Here is a 23,979-nt window from a genome sequence, read left to right on the forward strand (position 1 = left end):
AGACAGTGTTCAGTGCATGAACAGTTTCAGCTTCTAGCGTTTGGGGAAATTAAACTTAAAGTGCAGAGTCATGATTGATTCTTCCCTAACCCTTGAAGGGCATCCACGGTGGACCAGGACTTCTTTTGAGCCTTGTGGAAGGAATTTTATTCAGTTTTATAATCATGTGTTGTTTCTTTAAAACATGAGATTTTTAAACTATGTCAAAACAATCAAATCAAGGAATTAGAAATATCATTAATAAGATCATAAATGAATACTAACAACGTATTTAACTAAATTTATTTAAATATTAGAAAGATAATTGCAATTAGATATTTAAATTTATTTTATCATCGGTTGGGAGAATGTCTTGTGAAATGTGATGTGCATATTTTAATTGATTTTCTTATTTACTTTTTAAGGGTTGAATTGACAATTCCAAGCACTGAATGAAGCCTAACAGCCCTTACTCACTGAATAATGTGCACGCATTCACTTAAGCATGACAGTCGCTGGTTTCTTTTCACTTAACCAACTTTACTATTTGGTTGGCTGCTTAACTTCTCATAATTATTTGAAAGCAAATTATCGAGGAAAAGTGCTTTAAGAGTTTGAACACAAATCACAAGCCATTGGCACGGTCATTTAAGATACTTTCCTGATGTGACTGCATCTGCATTCTGTCCTCTAAGATTATAAAGTGACATAACAGAGGAAGAAAACATTGCCGTGCTTTAAAAAGGCTTCCCCTCAGTGGCGTATTAAGGTGGTGACTACTCACACTACTCAGGGAGGAATGGCCAAATGATAGCTTCGGAGACTTAGTTTTCCTATTGGTTTTAAGTTGTGTGTATGCATTTCTGTATGTGGGTATGTGCGTGTGAGTGCAGGTACAAATGGATTCCCAAGAGAACATCGGGTCCCCTGGAGTCAGAATGACAGAGAGTTGTAAATGACCAGCTATGGGTGCCGGAAACCAAACGTGGGTTCTCTGCAGGAGCAGCAAGTGCTCTTAACTCCTGAGCCATCTCTTGCTGAGGAATGCATCAACACTGTGGTCCTCAGTCCTTCTAGCTTAAGAATCTAAAGGACCTGTTAGGTTTCTTATTGCGTAAATTAGCAAGAAATGAATGAAAATTGGCATAAGTTGTATAGCTTTGAGAATCTTTTGTTGTACTTTTCTGGGTACATATTTCTACTTCTTCCAATGTGGTTGTCAGGGTTTTTGGTGTGTGTGCTGGTTTGGCTGGGTGGTTGGTTAGCTTTGATCTTAGGTATGTCTAATTTTATTTTTATTTTAAAATATGAACCTGTATTATGAGTGAATAAAGATGTTTTGGGAGTGGAACTGTCCTTTAAACTGATCAGTGACTCAAAACTTTCATCTACTTTCATCTTTAGTAGGAAGGCAAGGCCTTTAAATAAATGCACGTTTTTATAGTTAAGACAAAAAACTCAAGTGAAAAACCCCTAGAGGACGGAAATGCATCAAATTTCCAAATAAAAGAAACGTTTCCATTAGATAAATGTTAATAACATGAGAAAAGCACTCTCCCGTCTAGCAGGATATTAATTTTTATATTATCAAGGAGACCAAGGTCATTGCAGGAACATTCTCCACAGATTTGTCAATTCTCCAACGGTTTTGTATGTGCTTGTTCAACGTGGTGGCACCACACTTGCGATAAGAGTCAGCTTACGGGAGGGCCCTGACACGGCCAGAATGTTCCAGGTAGGAGCGTGAACCTGTGTCAATTTAGGCCTGGGCCGCAAGGCTCAAACGCCATGTAATTAAATGAGTTACAAATACAGCAAAAATCAAACTACCCACAAACAAGGCCAGTTCTGACAGAGAAACTATCTTTTAATCAAATTTCAATGGAAAATACTTAAGAGTATGAGGAAGAAAAATCAGCCATCAAGGTGATCAATGATAACCTGTGAAAATTGTTTTATTCCATTAAGAATCTAAGGGACCGGCATTTTGCATGCAGAACTAATCACTGAGTGGGTTGAAAAATAGGGAAATTTAATCAAACACGGGAAACGTCAATATTTATTAAAAGAGCGATACTCACTTTGTTACATTGTTGCAAAAGGAGGCGAGGCTCTTGTTACTCCCTTGGGGTGCTTCAACTATTTCAAGGGGACCACCGATAGGCTGGAAGTAAAAATCGCTAAATTAATACATCTCAAGGCAGAGGAAAAGAGCAGCATGTTTGTGTGGTTTCCCTCTAAAGATCAGGTCGCATTTACTTTTACCTTTTTGATATCTATTTAAGTAGCATTTGCATACTGAAAAATGGGTAGACTTTAGGTATATACTTTTAGTTTTCAGAAATGTATACATCTGTGCTATCAACAACCATGGAAAATATTGAACAGATCCTCAGGTTCCATTGCCTCTAGCTCTCGCCGTATTGCCATCTGACTCAGACTGCCTCTGGCTCTCGCTGCCTCTGACTCTCACTGTCTCTGCCAATCACTGCCTCTGGCCTCACTGTCTGTCTCTCACTGTCTCTGACCTCACTGTCTCTGCCAATCACTGCCTCTGACCTCACTGTCCCTGGCTCTCACTGTCTCTGACTCTCCCTGTCTCTGGTTCCCACTCTCTCTGGCTCTCCCTGTCTCTGGCTCTCACTGCCTCTGGTTCCCACTCCCTCTGGTTCCCACGGCCTCTGGTTCCCACAACCTATGGTTCTACTCTCGGGTTCCCACTGTCTCCGACTCCATTTTCTCTGACACCTAGCTCTCTGATGAGAAGTTTCAGTTGTTCCCATGTTGTCACACTGTCTGAAATCATTCCACCTCCTCATAATTCCTTTCGATGTTTTGATTTTAGATTACCTGAATATCATTTGCCTGTATTTGGGTGACTCGGCCTTTATTTGTAATCTGCTGCTTCTTTGACTCTATAATTAGGTATTTTTAATTAAATTTGAGAAATTATTTTGACAATGTTCCATGGGCCTTCCAAATAACAACCTCATATTTGGCCAAGATGTAGTAATTCCCCCTGAGATTCCTAAACCTGCCCATAGTGTAGCTTTCTCTCTGACAGCACAACGTCCAGCAAGTGCAAGCTGCTTTTGCAGTCTGTAGCTAACAGTCCAGCTTTGCTCTCCAATTCACGAGCTGTGCTGTTGTCTGGGCTCCACCACGCTGCACAGCTGCAGGGTGCTGCCCTTCAGGCACAAACCAGGATGCTGGCAGCTCTTAGGGAATCTGTGTTTCCTGCTGCCTGTTGTCCAAAGTCTGAATTCAGCTGGTTTATTTATCTTGTCTAATTTTAAGACTATTTATAATAGTAGGGTAAAGTTACTGATTGTCATATTGTTGTGATATGAATTAGATATCCTTAAGATGTATTCAGTTTTTAGTCAGATAATTTGAGGTAGAATTTCTTATGCGATGACCTTCTCTCGGAGTTAGTTATTTGCTTTTGTCCTTCCTTTAAAATTATCTTTTATTTGCCAGATGTAATTGTCATTTCAAAGGTTTACTAGTGAATAATCTTACCCCTTCTAGCTCTTTCTGAAGTCTGACTGATTGATTCAATTTAGCTGTTCTGGTTCAAACTTCTTTCTGAGTTGCCTGATTGAAATTGGCTTCTCTTCACTTCTGACTGAATTGCTCTGCTCAGCCTTAAACTAACTCTGGTAATGTGTTCTAATCTTCTCACTCCTTCTCATCCCGTCTTCACCCGTGTCTAGCTTGTTGTCCCTGCACCCTGACTATGAAACTGTCCCTGTAAGAACTGCCCTGAGCTCCCCAAGTTGAGCTGCTGCAAACTCCAGTCTACTGCACTGCCCCTCGACTCGCTGGCTCAGCCCAAGTGACTGACAGCAGCTCAGAGATCTGCTTGCCTCTGTCTCCTGGGCTTGTCTGTATTCCAGCCCGATCACCCAAACCTAGAAGGGCTTTGGATATGATCCTTTGCTAGAACAGCCATGTGACTGGATTAAAATTCCTCCACAATTTCCATCTGTGGATTTACTATGTTGAAACTGGTTTTCATAAGATCAGTTAGTCAATTTCTGAATTCCAAAAACCTATCTTTACTTCCCCAAATACTTTCTGTTCAGCTTGTCAAAGTATCATTTAACAATTTAAGCACTAGTTGCTGTTCAATGAATGAAGAATCTTTTGGTTCCTTCTGTATATTGTGACTGCTGTGATATCTCTCTCTCTCTCTCTTTCTCTCTCTCCCTCCTTCCTCCTTCTCCTCCCTCCCTCCCTCCTCCCCTCCTTCTCCTTCCCCTTCCTGCTCCCGCCCCCCTCCCCTGCCCCTCTTCTCTCTCCCGTGTGTGTGTGTGTGTGTGTGTGTGTGTGTGTGTGTGTGTGTGTGTGTGTGTGTGTTCGAGTGTGTGTGTGTGCAGGCCAGAAACTAAAGTCATGTGTTTTCCTCAGTCAGCTCTCTTTGGGGTCACTCATTAAACCTGGAACTCACAGATTTGACCAGATTGAATGATTAGACATCCAAAGATCTACCTGTCTCTGTCTCGCCAGTACTGTGATTGTCAACTCATGCCACAACACCTAGCATTTTTGTGGTTGCTAAGGATCTGAAAACCCCATGTTTGCATGCCATCTCTCTAGTCTGTCCCACTCATTTTATTTTTTAATTATGATCTGCTTCTTGCTGTTTTGTGTCTAGATCCTGGAAGCATAAAAATTTTCAAACATGGTACAGGAAATTCTATGGCTGCTCCAATGACCATGCAGTGATCAAAGAAAGGATTAAAGTCAATCGAACTGTAATTACTTAACTTTTTACTTTTTGTCAGATTTCTATGCATTATGCTTCCCAATCAAATAGTTTATGAGCCTCTATGTGCAAGGGCACTTTCCCCTGCTACTAAAGATAATAAGATTTTAAGTCATCATAGTGTGACTCAAATTATAGACATAATGGGATATATATATGTTTTTATGACAGGAATAGGTAAATTCCACAAGCTAAACTTTCATTTGTATTTTTATCTATTAAAATGTATTAGTTTATAATATATTATACATATAAATATACATTAATATACTAACATGGGTTATGCCAATATATTAATAAATTTGATGACCTATATACTTGAAAAATGATAGTTAAATGTACTTTTACAATAGTTGTTAATTTAAGAACATGAAATTTGTAAAAATAAAATGTTCTAACTAATACTAATAAATTTTCCTTCCTAAGATCATCTAACTTTATTACCAATTAATGCAATTCTCTACTGAATGGTCGCTTCCGTGTTTGTGTGCACTGCACGTACCTCTGTGCTTTCTGACACGTTCTCCGATGCCCTGGGTAGAAAGGAGTCTTTAGAGAACACCAGAGAAGGTTCTACAAGATCCACATCTCCACTTCCTTTTTCCTCACTATCGGGTATGGAGTCCATCGAGTAGGGTGAATAGTGATGGGGAATATTGCCTTCAAGTTCCACATAATAGTTACAATGTTCGGTCCCTGACTGTCCTTGTGGATGACATTTATCCAAGCCAGTGGATGATGGAGTTAGAGCACTGAACCTGGGGTCCTCACCACCATGATATTTTCTCGTGGGATTTCTCCAGGAGGCTCCCTCATGAATGAACTGATGTGCAGGTAATACAGCAGGATTAAAACCAATGGCTGATGCTTTTCCAAAATGAAGCTGGGAGAAGTGGGGACTCTGAGAAGTGAATTCATTGAAGTGTCTTGGGTGGGTTCCATATACGGATTGCCATTTTGAATCCAAGTTTGGTGTATCTGGTACAAAACATGAGTCTTCTTTTTCATCCTCAGGCAGTGGAGTTTTGTTACTGAGCTCTTCCACAAGCTGATCAAAACCCAACCTGACTTGCCTGGAAGAAAGGTGCTGGTCTGCATGGTGACACTGTTGGTGATCATGTCGACCTTCCTGTGGTTCAGCGCGGTTTGGCTCTGTTTGCCAATTGTATGCCATTTTTGATTTTGTGTAACGGAGAGGATTTATTTGGCCCCAAATGTCTTGTTGATATTATAAAAGAAGTTCCAAATTTTCCTAGAAAAAAGCAAAACAAAACAAAACAAAAGTGGTCTTTAGTGGCAAAGGCCCTTGCAAAAACAAAAACCATGTTGACTAAATAATGCAAATGCTTCGATTGTTCCCTCAGCCGGTGAGATTTTTGTGAATATTAACTTAGTCCATCAGAACCAAAGCACGGAGAATCTAAGGGAAAAGACTGACTGCATAGATTAATAATATTCTTTTGATTGACAAACAGGTACCCCCTCAGTTCTTTTTGATCACTATTATTTTGTGTGTGCGCATCACTGTGTGCCCGGTGCTTAGACAAAAGGTCCCAGAGAACTGGAGCTACAAACAGCCGCTAGCCACCACATGGGTGCCGGGACCTCAGCCACAATCTTCAAGAGCGCTCCTAACCACCGAGCAATCCCTGCAACACATGCGCTTCTTAGAGCCATCCAGAACCCGTCTGCCCTTGAACTGACTGCTCTTCTGAGATCAGCGCGACTTCCTCAGTCATTCAACACGTGTGCTGATGCCTCAATGGCCTTTTCGTTATTAACCTCTATCCCATTCACGTGCAGTCTTAATCCCTGCCCTCCTCCAGTAGCTAGAGTTTCCCTCCCAAACTCAAGTGTAAGTAACTGCAAGTTCTTTTATCTACTTCTAACTACTTCCATTAAATGCTTTAATGAGTTTCACGCCATTAAACTCTCCCTTGAAAGCGCTTTGGTCCTTCGCAGCGCTTGATATGAGTTCTCTGTTCTTTCTTCTCAGTCCCTTTCTCTTCCTTTGTCTCCTCACTCGCAGCCACACTCAGAATCTCTCCTCTCTGTTACTTCTCAAGCACCCCTTTATCTACTCACCGCGTCCTCCCTGATCCTTTCTAGGGTTTATTTATTCTCTCATGTAGGCTATTCCTTTCTTCTATGTGTCGAGGTTTATTTTAGGTTTAGTTTTGCACATGCGTATCGGTGCGTGGGCATGCGTGAGGATACCTGTGGAGATCAGAGGAGGGCTTCCCATCCCCTGAAGCCGAAGTTACAGGCGCGTGTGGGCCACCTGTGTGGGGGTGCTCAGGACTGAACTTGGACTTTTGCAGGGACAGCAAGCATGCGCAGACGTGGATCAGATGTGGATCCATCTCACCAGCCCCGTTCTGTGGTTTAAATTATCACCTGCTTTCCATGACTTCTCCAAGGACCCACTGAACCTACTTAATGTTCCCATTCATTCTATTTTTACTGTGACATCATTTATATAAAGTTAAAAAACACTCATGATACTCGGTAGAATTAAAAGTCAGGATAATTAATTCGTGTGCGTTCGGCAAATTGTTATCCATGTCTACAGGCTGTGTAGAATAACCCTTCAAAACCCACTGAGACTTTTTCAGCGAAATCTTTTAGTCACTCCATAACAATATTTAGTTAAGATGACAGTAATGACTTTTCTTTTGTGCTAGTTTTGGATTTTGTTACATTTTCATCATAAAATTAATTAGTTTAGCCGCTCGTTCAATCTCAAGTACTGAAGATTCAACTTATATTCCATTGTTCTCCATGGCACCAAACGCTATCATCCACCCAGCCCGCAAGCCAGACACCAAGGTTTCAGCTTCCAATCTCCTCTCTCCTTTATTCTCCCATATGCGAAGGTCCAGCGGCTGGTTTCTCACATGAACACATCTCGAGTCTAGCTCCCTGTCTCTTGTACACCACTCTCCACTCCTAATTTAAAGTCATCAGCCTTCCCCTGATATATATATAACCCTCGAACTGCTTCTGCATTCTCTGCGACCCATTCTGCTCCTCATTTTCCTTCAGTTTAAGGTTTTATTTCAGACACTGACAGCACATTTCCGTGGTTACAGTACTTTCAGTGGTTTTCCACACAGCTGTTAAGATCCTACATGGCCCGGCTCTATGCTCACTCTCAGATCACATTATGTCATCCGCTTGGTTCTGTGTGGGGCATCACATGGTGGGTCCAGAACCATGGGCAGGATAGGTCTCCTCACTCCTGATGGCATTTCCCTGGGTTTAGGCTGGATGCTCAGCTCCTGACTGGATTATTCTTTCACACTATAGTCATTAGTCAGGGCTCAGGTAAACTTTGTCTGTGTCTGCCTGTCTGTCCGTCTGCCCATATGTCTGTCTATCAGTATCTTTCACTCTACAATCTAGGCAGGTCTAGCTCTGGACCACATGGCATAGCCTAGGATGACCTCGCATTCACAGAGCTTTTCTTTGTTGTTTGTTTTTGATCCCCCCTTCTCATCCAGACTTATAGGTATGAGCCACCAACATCCATTTAATTAATTAATTAATCAATTAATTAATTTATACAAAGAAAAGACAACGTCCCCTACTAGATTAGGGCTACATTGCCTCATCTACATTTCCTCTTCCTGTGGTGCTATCTACACTTTTCATCCCATGGAACACTTCCCTGTTCTCTCCACTTCACCTGTCGCAGCGCTCCGTTTGTATTGGTGGCACAAATGAGTCTGCCAATTAAACAATATAAAGCCAAGATATGTGAGGAGGCAAGGAGATAGGCTTGGGGATCGTCCCTCCTCAGCCAAGTAAACGTGGGATGCTCATTACAGTCAGCAACTGTATCTTCCCAATCTTATCGATTGATGGAGAATTTTCTGGACCTCCGGCCATGCTTCTGGAAGATCACCTTGGTTGTGCTAATTGAACGGGACTGCCCACCTACGGTGGGTGGTGGGGCCATTCCACAAATGGATTATTGGACTCTGCCACTAGAGAAAGGGATCCAAGAAGCAACATCTTCCATTGCTGCATGTGTGACAAGTTGCCTCAAGGGCCTTTCTCCTTGACTCCCAATCGTGATGGACTCTGCTTTGAACACTGAGCTAAAACCACAAATCACCATTTTGTTTTATTAAAAACAAAAAAAATTTAAAGAAATAATGATGCCGATCAACTGACTCATTTCCCCATCGATCCTTTAAGAGATGAGAATTTACTTTCATTATACTTACATTAAAATACTTTAAACACCATTTGATTAATGAATCGTATTTATACTGCTCTACACACTCAGACGAGAGTTTGATTGACGGTTGGGAAGCATTTCCGAGAGGTATTTTAACAACATACACAATGAAGTATTAAATGGAAAATTAACAAAATTTGGTGTAGGGGCTGGAGAGATGGCTCAGAGGTCGAGAGCACTCGTAACTCCTGCAGAGGACCAGGATTCCGTTCTAGAAACCCCCATAGCAGCACACAACAGTCTATAATTTTAGCTTCAGGTATCTAGCATCCTCTCCTGGCCTCTGAAGGCACGAAATGCATACAATACACAGACATGCAGACAAGCAAACATACACATAAAATAAGATTAATAAAATGTCAAGTATTTTTATTTTATAAATTTACAAGAATAAACTAAATTAAAATATTATTTAGAATTTCTTCTAACATTTTGACTTAGATCTATGTTCCCTTTCAAGTAGTGACATTTAAAAAAATTCCTTTTTCTGGTGACAGCCGTGTTTCATTTCAATACCGTGCACTTTTTCCATTTATCTGTCATAAAAGTCAGAATTTTATAGCAGATGAATCTTTGACTTCAACAACCTGACCCACAGGTCTTCCTTAGCTGATGACCCACTCTTTTGTATCCTGCCACGGGAACTGTGGTAATGGTGACTCCTTAGAACACTGTTCACCTCACTCTGCCTGAGGTCAGACTTATGGAGAGCTAATTAATTACCTGGCCTCAGAGAGAAATCGGAGACCAAATAAAGCAGTATTCAAAAAATAGCCCCTGTCTGCTGCCTCTGTCCTCTGCGTCTAAGAGAGCACCAAGTAGCCTTAGCGTTCGGAATCAGAACTCAGATGATGTGTTCTCAAAAGCGCACAGAGTAAAATGGACCGCTCTAAAAATGGCAGCCCTTGGCCCGAAAAACTGTGCAATGCTTAGAAGAGAGGGCAGAAACTAAATAATAGGATTCGATAAGAGCCATCTTGGGTTTACCTGAACTGCAAACATAGGAAACGCAGTACGTTTTTAGAGTGCTAATAAGTAAAAGATAGAGCAAATAAAGATTTTACTAACACAGGGCACATCGAAGGCACTGAAGCTAACCCGTCTATATTTTCAGAACGATGGGAGAAAATGCGTGCCCATCACAGATGACACCGTCTCTGGGACAACCTGGAGATGGAAGACCGATTGAAAATTCCGAAGCCCTTTTTCTGCCGCACTGAGCTTGTGTAGGCGTTGTCAGATGCAGTCGGAACATTCTGACTTTAACCTTCTAGACTCTCATCTTCCTCACTGCAACCCGGAGCGTGTTATCAATGTCTGTTATATATTATACAGTTACAACATTCTTTTTTTTTTTTTTTGGTTCTTTTTTTCGGAGCTGGGGACTGAACCCAGGGCCTTGCACTTCCTAGGTAAGCGCTCTACCACTGAGCTAAATCCCCAGCCCCTACAACATTCTTAATATTTACATAAGGCGTTCTTCATTTCATCTTACTTTGAGATTTTTTTTTTATTAGAAACTCACTCAAGTGACGGCAAAAGGGAGTGGGAGGACATTTTCGTCATCATTTTCCCAAACCCAACATTTTCTTGATGATGGCTGGTCCTACAGAGACCTCACATCCATTTAGACGCCTCAACCCTCCTTTGTCTGATTTCCCGCGGTCACTACTTTTGAAAGCTACTGACTTGACTCAAATCAATCAATCCATCTCTTCACACTCGTACTTCCCAACTTTTATATTGACTTATTCAGGATCAGTTTTCAAGCATTTTAGGTCAAATAACAGACATGCAAAAAGGTATTTTTAAAAAAAGATAATGTGAACTGGCTTCCAGGAGTGCATAGCTCAAATTTATAATGAAGCTTAGTGTGCTGGAGTGACACTTGTGGTCACCATTTCCATTTGGAAGGGAGGTAGAGATAACACTGAATAGTGTCTTTGTCCTGAAACAGTAAAATTTAGGAGCACATTTGAGGCTTACATATTAGGTGTGTTATCCTTTAACTCCTCAGAGAGAGTCTAGTGCATGCCATGGAAAACTGGTTTCAAAACTTACTTGCATATACCGATGGGACAGTAATTAATTCTTTTTCTTGGATATGTCTGGCAAGATAAGGACAGCCTTCAGCTCTTGTGTATAGGCTCTGGGAGATGATCTAGCAGGAGGCCTTTTTTTTTAGGCCAGCAGGAGCACATCCGCAATCTGAGAGCTCTAGAGACAGGCACTTGTTGCAACTGCTTAAGGACCAACAAGCAGTGCTTTGGAAAGAACCAGCAATACTTTACTATTGTCAGACGACAAGGAGAGCTCGAAGCATTGAGGCAACTGTTTCCCTGTGGACAGCAGTCATAGCCCTGCCACACACACTCGTGTTACCAGATCTCCTCGCAATAGATGAGGGAACTTGAGAATTCGTTTCCAACAATTTACTTGATGTTCAGAGATTTCTTTTACATGAAAACTGTTTGTGTAAGCAAGAGGATTAGTCAAAGAAGTCTCAGCCTGTATAGCTTCAAGAATATAGAATTCTTGACAGGATTGAGATATAGCTGGGGGGGAATCGTTTTCCAATCAGAGGGCATTGATTTTGCAAAGCCGCAAGGGAAAGCTGTGAAGGACACACAGGAGTGGGAGAATGAGGAGACAGAGAGGTGCAAAAATGAGAAGGAGGAAGCAAATGAAGAAACAATCAACATGTCAACAGTAGGCTGTGCTAGGTGCTGAGTTACGGAGTAGAAAACACCGACATGCTTTAAAAGACCCCAGGAGGGTTAGTGTCTTCAGGTGTTGACAGCAATATGATGTTGCAAGGAAATAGAGATACATTTAAGAGAAGAAAACTGACCTAGAACCTAAAAGGATAGTTAAAGCTCCCCACATCGCCATGGCTGGGGAAGACACATTATCCATAAAGCCCCGGGGAATGACTTTCGGACAATCAAAGCGATTGATACGTCAATGGAAGTACAGAGCTAGGGGTTTGCAAGCTCATCTGCTGCTGCCAATGGCGGTGCCAACAAAGATGAGTTCTAACAACAACAGATTGTGAGGCTACAAAAATAGAGCACTTGCATCGACTCGTGTTTGGCAAACGTAGGATGAAAGGCGTGCGTGCTGATGATGACCTTCCCAGGGAAGAGTCCCAGAGGAAAAGAGCATAAGAAAAGGTGTGTGTGTGTGTGTGTGTGTGTGTGTGTGTGTGTGTGTGTGTGTGTGTGCACATGTATGTGTGTGTCCCTTCACATAAATCTATCAGGGATCAAGATAATAACATTTAATCTTCACTTCTACTTTCAACACCACAATCAGATCAATTTTATACCCATACAATAAATAACTCCCAACAGAAAATAAATCTTAATAGATGAAGTCTGAGGTCTTATCACACACAAAACACATATTCAAACCACAGCCATGAACACTGAATACATCCATGTGCTTTCAGACAACTCAGATACTTTGATATTTTAACTATGGTTCAATATGGCTGCCCTGACATTGTTAATACCCTTGAGATTCATTTACCATTTTGAAGCCTTTACTAATTGTGAGTGATCTCATTAGTTGTTGTTATTCTCAGATTATTTTTTACGTGATAGCAGATAAAACTGCCCAATGGTCCTAGAATCCCTCATACCCATGAGAGTTAATAGTCTCTGAAATGAAAAATTAGACCTGAAATTATCAGGGTGAATTTATGAAGTTAAAGAAGTACCTGTGGTTTATTTCTCCACCTACCCATCATTAGTCATAGTTGTTCCCTAAATAGGGTATAAATGGAAATAGGACATCTCTCAGTAGCAATGAGAATCATTAATATCTAAAGGTCAGGGCCATGAGATGATGGTTCAGCAATTGCTGCTAAGGCTGAGGGCCTGAATCGAATCCCTGTCACTTACATAGTAAAAAGAGAGAACAGACTCCCACAAGTTCTCTGGCTTCTACACTCTTGCTGTGGTAGGCATGCACACATTCACATGTATGTGCAAACAGATCATAAACATGATCAACAAATAAATTAATTAAAACATTATTTTGAAAAGGGCAAAAATCCGTGTTGCTTGGGAGAGAAGCTGATATGTAGGTGAATATTGCAAAAGATAAACTGAGATATCCCATAATGCCTGTGAGTAAAGAGTTAGAAAGAGCAATGTGCAAATTCATTTGAATAACAAAAAACCAAGGATAGCTAAAACTATTCTCAACAATAAAAGAACTTCTGGGGGATTCACCATCCCTGACCTCAAGCTGTATTACAGAGCAATAGTGACAAAAACTTCATGGTATTGGTACAAAGACAGGCAGGTAGATCAGTGGAATAGAATTGAAGACCCACACACCTATGGTCACCTGATCTTTGACAAAGGAGCTAAAACCATCCAGTGGAAAAAAATAGCATTTTCAAAAATGGTGCTGGTTCAACTGATGGTCAGCATCTGGAAGAATGCAAATTAATCCATTCTTATCTCCTTGTACAAAACTCAAGTCCTAGTGTATCAAGGACAACAACATAAAACCAGAAACACTGAAACTAATAGAAGAAAAATTGGGGAAGAATCTCAAACACATGGGCACTGGAGAAAATTTCCTGAACAAAACACCAATGGCTTATGCTCTAAGATCAAGAATCAACAAATGGGATCTCAAAAAACTACAAAGCTTCTGTAAGGCAAAGGACACTGTCATTAGGACAAAATGGCAACCAACAGACTGGGAAAAGATCTTTACCAATCCTATATCTGATACAAGGCTAATATCCAAAATATACGAAGAACTCAAGAACTTAGAGTCCAGAGAATCAAATAATCCTATTAAAAATGGGGTACAGAGCTAAACAAGAATTCTCAACTGAGGAATACCAAATAGCGAAGAAACACCCATAGAAATGTTCAACATCCTTAGTCATCAGGGAAATGTAAATCAAAACAACCCTGAGATTCCACCTCACATCAGACAGAATGGCTAAGATGAAAAATTCAGGTGACAGCAAATTCTAGTGAGGATATGGAAAAAGAGGAACACTCCTCCATTGTTGGTGGGATTGCACGCTGGTAAAACCACTCTGGAAATCAGTCTGGAGGTTCCTCAGAAAATTGGACATTCTACTACCTGAGGACTCAGCTATACCACTCCTGGGCATATACCGAAAAGATGCTCCAACATATAACAAGGACACATGCTCCACTATGTTCATAGCAGCCTTATTTATAATAGCCAGAAGCTGAAAAGAACCCAGATATCCTTCAACAGAGGAATAGATACAGAAATTGTAGTACTATTAAACTATTAAAAACAATTACTTCATGAAATTCATAGGCAAATGAATGGAACTAGAAAATATGATGCTGAGTGAGGTAACCCAGTCACAAAAGAACACACATGTTATGCACTCACTGATAAGTGGATATTATCTCAAATGCTCAGAATACCCAAGATACAATTTACAGACCACAAGAAGCTCAAGAAGAAGGAAGACCAAAGTGTCAATTCTTCATTTCTTCTTAGAAGGGGGAACAAAATACTCACACAAGGAAATATGGAGACAAAATGTGGAGCAGAGACTGAAGGAAAGGCCACTCAGAGACTGTCTCACCTGGGGATCCATCCCACATACAGTCACCAAACCCAGACATTATTGTGGATGCCAAGAAGTGCTTGCTAACAGGAACCTGGTATGGTTGTCCCATGAGAGGCTCTTCCAGAACCTGGCAAATAAAGAAGTGATGGTCACAGCTAACCATTGAACTGAGAACAGGGTCCCCAATGGAGGAGTTAGAGAAAGGACTGATGGAACTGAAGGGGTTTGTAACCCCAAGGAAGAACAACATCAACTTAGCAGACACCCCATAGCTCCCAGGGACTAAACCACCAACCAAAGAGTACACATGGAAGGATCCATGACTCCAGTCCCATATGTAGCAGAGGATGGCCTTCTCAGGCATCAATAGGAGGAGAGATCCTTGGTCCTCTGACGGTCTCCAGTATAGGGGAATGCCAGGGTGGGGAGGCAGTAGGGAATGGGTGAATGGGTGGGATCACACTCACAGAAGCATGATGAGAGGGGATGAGATATGGTATTTCCTGAGGGGAAACCGGGAAAGTGTTTGAAATGTAAATTAAAAAAAAACCAAAAACATAATGAAGGGTTAAAGGATGCCTTTCAACTGAAAGAGGTTCTTTCTTACTGACTCACAAGTGTAACAATAGAAAATGAGTTTAATATATCAGATATGTTAAAATCCATGAATTGATAATACTAAATACATGGAATTAACTGTCTTGTAAACCCTTGCTATTTTAAGACCTCATATGTTTTCTCTCTCTCTCTCTCTCTCTCTCTCTCTCTCTCTCTCTCTCTCTCTCTCCCTGTCCCTCCCAAAATCTGTATCCTTGAACACATGACAATCCTACCTATTGCCTCAGCTTTTCAAGCACTGAAGCTACAAGTACGAGCCACCATACCAGGGCAAAGGGGGAATGTGAAATGAAGATGTTGACCTATAAGCTACTTCCAGGAAAAGTCCTTCACAGACTTGGAAGAGAAGACAAGGTTCTCTGGATCCAGCAAGTATAAAGGGCTTAAGGAGGTGCATCAAGGTGTTCAAGCCTCCAGAGAGAGGAGCGCTACACTGTATATCTGCACTTGATCTTTTACACTGTATCACTGGACTGTAACAGCGGGCTGCAGGATTGGGTGTTTCGCTCTCATTCCTTGCTTTGGATACAGGTCTTGCTTTTCCTTTAAATGAACAGTTGCCCAAGGAAACCTCGGTCTCCCCATAGGAGAGGGAGGGGGCCCGAGAAGGGATTAAAGGAACCAAAGCACCTTGTGTAGAGTAGATCTCAGTAGAGACATAATGATGACTTCATGCTTTCAGGAGATGTGGGTCAGGCAGTTCAGAGCAGTTCTTTCAATTATGTTGAAGATCATATGTAAATGTTTTAAAAATGTTCTTTTAGTGACAGACTTGCTATGTCCCTCAGAAAAATCTGATGAGTTCAAATGTGTTTCTTTCTCTCCTTAAAAGGATTATATCTTTTCATTATGAATTTCTGATGATAGATTGCCCCCTGGCATTTTGAGCCAATTAGAAGGCCAGTTAAACCACAAACAACTCTGTAATCATGTCGTAGAATCCTGGTCCAAGATGACTACTCCAATTCCTTTCTGTGGATGTTTGATTCATTTTTATTTTGAGTTCTTGAGACAAGGTCTCTCTATGTGGTCCAGGATAGCCTTGAACTCAGTGTAGTCCACGTTAACCCTGAACTTGTTGGTTCTCTTGCCTCAACATTCCTAGAGATTACAAGCTGCAACACTGCATGACTTTCCTTAGCTCCTTTTTGTATCCATTGATATCTCTATTTAAATGAAGTTCTTAAATACTTTACTGGGGGATAACAATAGCCCTTGAGCCAGATCAAATGTTACTCTGGGGTCTGTGTACAATATACACAGAAGCAACAGAAATGAAAGCAATGGGTCAGGAAACTCATCTTCACTTTCACTCACAAGTGTCTCCCTTGGTCTAACTCAACTTCCTATGACTCAGATTTGCCATTGATATACAGATAGGATAAGTGCTTTTCTTTAGGGGAAGTCAGTTCTTTACAAAGTAACTTGTCAGTGAGTGGCAGAAAATTCCTGTCATTTATGGCTGTTGATCTACCGTATTCTCTAACTGAAAATGCTTCCCCTTTGGCTTTTCTACCTAGCTCCACGACTTTATATATTTTCCTTAAAATGCAAAGAGTATATACGTATGTGTATGCATGGGCATGTGTGTATGTGTATGCATTTATGTGGGTGCATGGGCACATGCGTGTGTGTACACCCATGTCTGCGCATGCACATGCGTGTGCTGTATTCATATTCGTTTCCATCTGGCTGCAGCATCACTGTTAAATATTAATATATCATAGAAAAATTTCCATCCCTGTAAGAGGTTCTCCTCACTGTAAATATTTGCCTGAGATAGAAGTGGAGGAAAAATAATTCAGTGTTTTTCTTATTCTTGGGGGAGCTTGAATGTGGGTCTGGAGTCAAATTGATAAACAGCTTTATCTCATAAATTAACCTCGAGGAGCGGTACCGTCTTGCCAGGGCATCAGGTGAGAAGTGCTGTGTGGCTGTGCACAGCTCAGGGGCACGGAAAATCTTTGTGCTGAGCCCACAAACACACGGGAAGGGAAGAGAGAAGATCATCACAACTTACAGCCTTGGTCACTGTCCTAGCGGCTAGGCCTGTGCCTGCCTCTTCACCACATATTCTTGAATTTCTAGGTCAGTTAAGTATTCAAAATGCTAATGTGCTTATGTAATCAATAATTCATTTGAAAGACAAAGACATAATGACAGATTTAGTGCCAGCATGAAAGATCTTAGAAAAATCTCAGAGGGTGACTAGAGCAAAAATCAGTAATAATGTGAATATATTGGCCACTTTACCAGTTTCGGAAAGGATTTTATTTTACTAATAAAAATGATTTATAATACACAGAATTCCTTTGTAGAATATAACATGTCTTCCCCATGAATTAGAATAAAATTTGAATGAAGAACACAAGGGGACAGCTTAAAATAATCATAAAACAACGTGCAAAGTCTAGCTCCCTGTCATAATCTTTAGATGTGACATGATTTCTTTAGAATGTCATATGCCTATTAATATGATTTAGTTAATCAAAAATCTTTTAATGAAGAGGCAAGACTCCGTTTATAGTTTAGCGTCAGTGACTGTGAAGACTGGCAAGCATTTTGCCAATCCACTTTCTACCATATGTTAAGTCAGAATAGATCACATAGGAATGGAAGAAACATATAACACACACCACATACATACACACACACGCACACGCACACACACACACACACACACACACACACACACCTCTCTTTCTCTCCTCTCTCTCTCTCTCTCTCTCTCTCTCTCTCTCTCTCTCTCTCATATGCACACTACGCTGACTGGAAATTATTTGATTATCTGAAGGAATTCCAGGCCTGAAGCGCTGGTAGGCCTACAGCTTGCTCTCTGTGCCTGCTCACACACTGGGAAAGATACGTTCAGGTCAGTTTTCTCTACCAGTTCCATGCACACTCAGCCTCCTTGTCTAGATTTGATAGAAGTAGATTCACCTAGTCCTGCTTCAATTTGATAGATCAAGGTGATTTGATAACCATGGGAGGCCAATCTCTGAGGAGAAAGGGAGGGGAAGGGGAGAGGTGAATTGAGAAAGAAGGACTGGGAGAGGAGAATAGAGAGGAAGCTGTGATCTGGATGTAAATTAATTAATTAATTCAAAAGACTTATCCAGGGCAGATTTGTCCTTGGTGAACAATCTGGAGAACACAGACATTTCTCCTTGTCGCTTCAGGGAATGGCACATAAGATTGAGTGTCACAGCCAAGGGTTTCCTGCTTGTATGGTGCCCAAAATTCTCCCAAATGGTAAAGGTGTTAGGGAAATGATTTAATATGCTATATATGAGCTAGAAAAGAAGGTGTGTGTGTGTGTGTGTGTGTGTGTGTGAGTGTGTGTGTGTGTGAGTGTGTGTGTGTGAGTGTGTGTGTCTGTGTGATCAGTTAAGAGATTTCCACTAAATGAGCATAGTACAATGTGAAGTAATATTGGGGTGGCTACTTACATGCTTTTGTATAAAACCAATATAAAATTGATTAAAGTACTCTTGATAGCATTTGTTAAGTCTCTGTGTATCTGCAAAGGAAGTTGAAAGCCAGTGAGAAAGTGGGTAATGGCCAGTGTGTAACCGAGGAATGTTTTCAACCACAGACCAAGTCGTCAAAGTGTAAATCAAGGAAAGTTTTCTATTGATTTCTCTAGAGAATGTTCTAGAGTGACTCCCTAGGCCCATGTAGACACACAGGAACACACAGAAGCCCTCCTTGCACACACAGCAATGAGAGAACCAAACCAATGCTTATAGCGCTGCACTGTTTCACTCCTGTGGGATGAGAATGTCCTTGTGTCGACTCTGAGGAAAACAGTTCTCAGGGTAACTAGATTTGGAAATTCGCTCACAGGCAATAGTCAGGCGAGTTAGGTCTGGCGTATCCAAACCCCGGCGTTCCTTTTACTGTTCAGGGAAAGGCAAAGTCATAGTTTTAGGCTTCCGCAGAACACATTCATGTTAAGGTTTTAGATGGGAATGTCGCTTCCTGCATGTTAAGATGTGAGATAGTAATGTCACTTGCTGACAGCTCTGTGAGAAGAGGTAAAGTCAGACTGGAAGAATTACCTGAAGCGAGTAAGCATGTGCTTGTCAAGTGATTTGCCATGTCTTAAGTGAACTGAAGTGAAATACATACTACTGCCATTTATTAATAGACATGCACAAACATACAGTGTATTAGTCAGTGATAATCGTGTAATTAATCTAGTATAACTAAAATTTATTGACTACAAAATATATTACAATATAACATACAACTAATAATTCATGTATTACTGTTATTGTAATTTATATTAACAGCAATATATAAAGAAATAATAACACACGTGTTTCAACTAGATGCACATAAAGCAAGTGTATATAACATGAACAATCTACAGATCGTTAAATTGGATTTGCTTTTTACCAAAGTGAAAAATTAACTATGGGTACACCAGAAAGAAAGTATAAAGGTTTCTTAAAATTAAGAACATAGAAAGCTATCCTAAGTGATTGGTAACAGAAGCCATAGCACTGAGCTTCTATAGTTATATTTAAAATAGAGAAGACAGGGCTACAGCAAAAACACGTAGAATTCAGAAGGGAACACTATTTGCTACGTTGGCACTTTAGATGTGGTCCTAAAGGTAAGATTCTCGAAACATACATGGCAACCCTTTGTTGTACCGGTAAATCAATTTTCCTAGATCCATAGATAAATCAGGCAAATTATCACTAGCCACACAGAAAATTTGACAAATTTAGTTCATTAGTTGATGTACTGGCCATATGTGGATATTATACCAAGCGATTAGTTATTATTCTTTGTTTCCAAGGACAAGTATTACTTATCGAATCTGACTGCACAACTGGCTAGTATTAATGTAATCCAAAGCCATTAAAGAGATTATTTCTGCTAAATATGGTATAGTAAAAAAAAAACACATGTTTTCTTAAACTTTAGAAAGATTCCTACATAATTCACAAAAGGAGAAATCAAAGAAAGATTTAGAAAATTAGAAATAAAATTTCCAAGAGAAAAGTTTTGTTTGACTAAGTTCAGAGACACACAGCACTTCTACCCCGAATCTGGAGCTAAAGATAAATCTTAAAAGTGGAAGACAGAAAACCAAAAACTCAGCAGAAAAAGAAATCATGAAAATGACTTCAATGCAGATATATTCTCATTAAAGAATTGTTGCTAAGGACAGATAGTTTGAAAACATAAGTAACAAATTAAAATTCTGTTTGTCATGACTATCTGTATGTTGTTTCACTGGGTCATAAATTTGGAAGAAAAGGAATAATTCAGTTAGAAATAGGCAAACATTTGATGGATAGGAAATGACTTGTCCTCTTTTCCAAGCATCATGAGAATTATACTAATTTTTGCTTATTATGGAAGTCCTCCTCATGAAAACTGGAATCAGCTATGATGACAGGTTGGGAAATTATGGTCTGGGGACTTGCAACCAGTGAGTCAGTGAACACTGTTCTAGAGCGCTGGATAAAGATATCTCTGTGTGTGTGCTTTCCTTTCTCTCCCTCTTCTTTCCCCCTCCCTCTTCCCTCCCCTCCCCCTCCCCCTCCAACCCGTCTTCTCTCTGAGCCCAATCATAGTGCGGTTGCATTCTGTTCATTTCACTGACCTGATTTCCTGCTGTCCCAAATGCAGGTAGACGTGACAGAGGACAAGAATCATGTCATGGACTGAGATATTGAGTTGGATTGAGACAGCCTTGGGGACTTGGGTTATTACCAATAGGTGTGGGTGTGGCATGTGTTCATCCCCTCACCCCGTGCTTCTAACCTGAGACAAGTGTGCATTTGGCAATTCATTCCACAGTGAGCACTGGACATGCGCCACATATAAGGGTTAGTTTTAAGGCATGGGCTACATCTCATTTCTTTTTCCAATCCCAAGCATTAGAAAAGCAGCTGTCTGCTGAGACAGACAGGGGAGGAACTGGGGCATGCATTAACACGTGTTGGTCTTTGGTGGTTTCCTAGAGAAGTTGGAAAACAAGAGACAGCAAGATCCCAGTAGGAGCGACAGACAGAAACTAGACAGAGACCGCTCTTCTCCCCACAGCCTTCGGCCAATTTGTTAGGACCACACTCCTTCTATCGAACAGTAAGTTCTCTTTGCAGTATCTTTGGGGATACAGCAGGCGGGAAAGTATGAATGTGAAGGGAGCTCTACCAGCAGATAGGGCTCGGCAGAGCTTGGCACTCTCAACAATGTAGACTTCAGATCCTTTAGGAGACAAATAATACCAACGGAATAAGGCATGTATCAGCCTGAGAGGAGGAGCAAGAAGAGGAGGCAGAAACGGAGCAGAAGGAGAGGGAGAGAGAGGGAAAGAGATCAGCAGGTATGGGGAAAGCAACAGAAAGCAGCTTTTCAGTTTAGGGAGAATTACACGCTAGATCTCCATTGCAAAATACGGCAGAAATATTACACAACCTGTCAACAGTTTGAAGAAGTAATACATTCGCATTATTTGTATTTGTCTTCCCGTGTGTTGAAGAAGTATTTCCTTTGAGTCTCTTACCTGAAGCAAATCTCTAAAATTGCACATGATCTCACTTCTCTTCAGGCCTCATGGAAGAGAAAACAGATCTGCCACACGCCTCTGCTGACACTTAGGTTACTAATAGTGTCCTTGTCTGACCGGTTGGGCTTGTTTAAGAATCTAGTTTTCATCAACCCGGAGGGCCATGTAGAAAAGAAGAGTTTGTACTGACATGACGAATTCAAGAACAAAACCACAACACCACCAACGAGTTAACTTCTGTGTTCTGTGAAGAATCTATGCCAAATGATTCCCTCCCAGCAGAGGGGTGCAGGGAGGCGTTGTTGGAAATATAGACATCAGGTAGGCATTTTCTTCCTTAAGTCATGTTTTCTCCTCTTGGCATATAGAGAGGACTCTGGTTTCCAGAGCCAAGGGCTGAGGTCAGTCTGTAAATCTGGTCCACCAAGAGATTATAAATCAACGTGTGTTCTTTTTTATTTTAAGTTTAATAAATGATAAACATGACTTTCTTCACCTCAGAATGTATAGTACATTCACAAAGAAACAACCCCAAGTGAAAACATTTTTAAAGACTGCAATGAAACAGACTGGGCGTAGATGTCATTGACGTTGAGCCGTGTATGGAAACTTGGAGACAACTCCAGTCAATACATACTTGGCTCAAGGTAAGGGAAGCTCAGGCAAAAGCAGGCTGCAGGCTGTAGGCTGTAGGCTGTAGGCTGTAGGCTGTAGGCTGTAGGCTGTAGGCTGTAGGCTGCAGGGTGTAGGCTGTAGGCTGTAGGCTGTAGGCTGCAGGGTGTAGGCTGTAGGCTGTAGGCTGTAGGCTGTAGGATGCAGTCTGGTGTCCCTTCCTCCCTTTGTCTTTTGTTTGACTTAATTACAGTTCCTCCTAAGAGTGATTCCTTGGGTGCAAATGCAGATCATAGAAATTTCAACATTATGCTCACTTTGAAAGCTGCCAGCGAGAAAATATTTACAACGTTTATGGTTCAGCATTGTGCCTCTCCCATGCATACCTCTTCTCATGAATAGGTGCTAAACATTGTGGCTTTCTGCTATCATAACATAATATGGTGTAAGTCATGGTCTGAAGAGGCAATGCTTATTTTACCTCAATGTCTCAGGGGTTTTATGCAGTCAGTAGTTTCTTGGACTCATTCTGCTGGGCCAGTAGTGCACAACACATCATGATTGGAAATGCATTCCTCTTTAGGCTACTAAACAGTAGCAGTGGCAGATAGGAGTGAAAGAGGGAGAGAAGGAGGGAGGGACAGGAAGAGAGAAGGAGGAAAGGATGAGAGAGAGGGAGGGGGAGAGAAGGAGTGTTAAAGAGAGGGTAGTTGGGAGAGGGTAGAACTGATTCCCAGTATCCTCTTGAAGTCCTAGAGAGTGGTAGATAGCTCAACCTTGAGGAGAATGTGGTCCCACGGTGAAAACCGCTAACACCATTGTTCGAGTGATATTCCAGATTTTTTTTTTAAGTGAGGAGATTGAACCAGAGCCTTGCATATCTCAGGGAAGTGTTCTACAGAAGTCTACAGACCCCAGGGGATTCAAGATGATCTTACCCACAGCATTTATCATTCCTGTAAGTGAACAGAGAAAATTTCTATGCACTATTTATTTTTAAATGGGGAATTATCATAAGAAATATCCTGAGTCCTCGAAGTATTTGAACCTCTAAACCTCTTATTACGCATTAAGACTGCATGCAGTTCACAGGTGGCTTAATGAGGCTGGGCTGAATAGACAGGAACAATTTAACCTTGGTAAACTGGAATATCATGGTTAGAACAGTTTGATAGCAATTATTCGTCAACAGGAAGGGACATGGAATTAACCTTACACTGTGTTGCCTTTGGAAGTTTGCCCTTCAGTGTCCTTGCTTAACATGTGTTCTTAACTGTTTTACTACAAGCTTTTATTAACAGTAAAACCAAGTGGCAGTTATGCTATTTTTGTAATTTATCCTTTCATGACTGGTTTTAAGTATAAATTTAAATGATGTCGTATCTTGCATCTGCAATTAGGCTACTTGGTTTTCAGACAAAAAATGTATGACTAAATAATCATATTGTACCTCTGAGATTGCATACTAAACACAAGGGCCATGTGGTATGTGTGAATGCATGTGTGCAAGTATATGTATGTGCATATGTATATGATGTACATGCATATACATGTTTGCAAGCATGTATTTGTATATATATGTGTGTATGTGTGTGCATATGTGGATATGTGAATGCATATACGTATGTATGTGTGTG

General features: G+C 40.9%; 1 protein-coding gene across 3 annotated transcripts in view; it reads right to left on the bottom strand.

Annotated features, from left to right (window-relative positions):
• Pik3c2g (phosphatidylinositol-4-phosphate 3-kinase catalytic subunit type 2 gamma) overlaps window positions 1–6,004 on the bottom strand; it is a 295,422-nt gene extending 289,418 nt beyond the window's left edge. For 2 of the 3 annotated variants that reach the window (XM_032907319.1, XM_032907318.1), the window contains exons 1-2: window positions 5,253–5,924; window positions 2,061–2,143 (exon numbers count right to left, since the gene is read on the bottom strand). In XM_032907319.1, the coding sequence (XP_032763210.1) occupies window positions 2,061–2,143; window positions 5,253–5,924 (755 nt within the window). Of the gene's footprint in view, window positions 1–2,060; window positions 2,144–5,252 lie in introns of all 3 variants that reach the window. The other variant, XM_032907317.1, reaches the window with a different exon arrangement.
• Window positions 6,005–23,979: the final 17,975 nt, after the last annotated feature.

Source organism: Rattus rattus, chromosome 6 (assembly GCF_011064425.1).
Source record: "Rattus rattus isolate New Zealand chromosome 6, Rrattus_CSIRO_v1, whole genome shotgun sequence".
NCBI classification, from domain to species: Eukaryota; Metazoa; Chordata; class Mammalia; order Rodentia; family Muridae; genus Rattus; species Rattus rattus.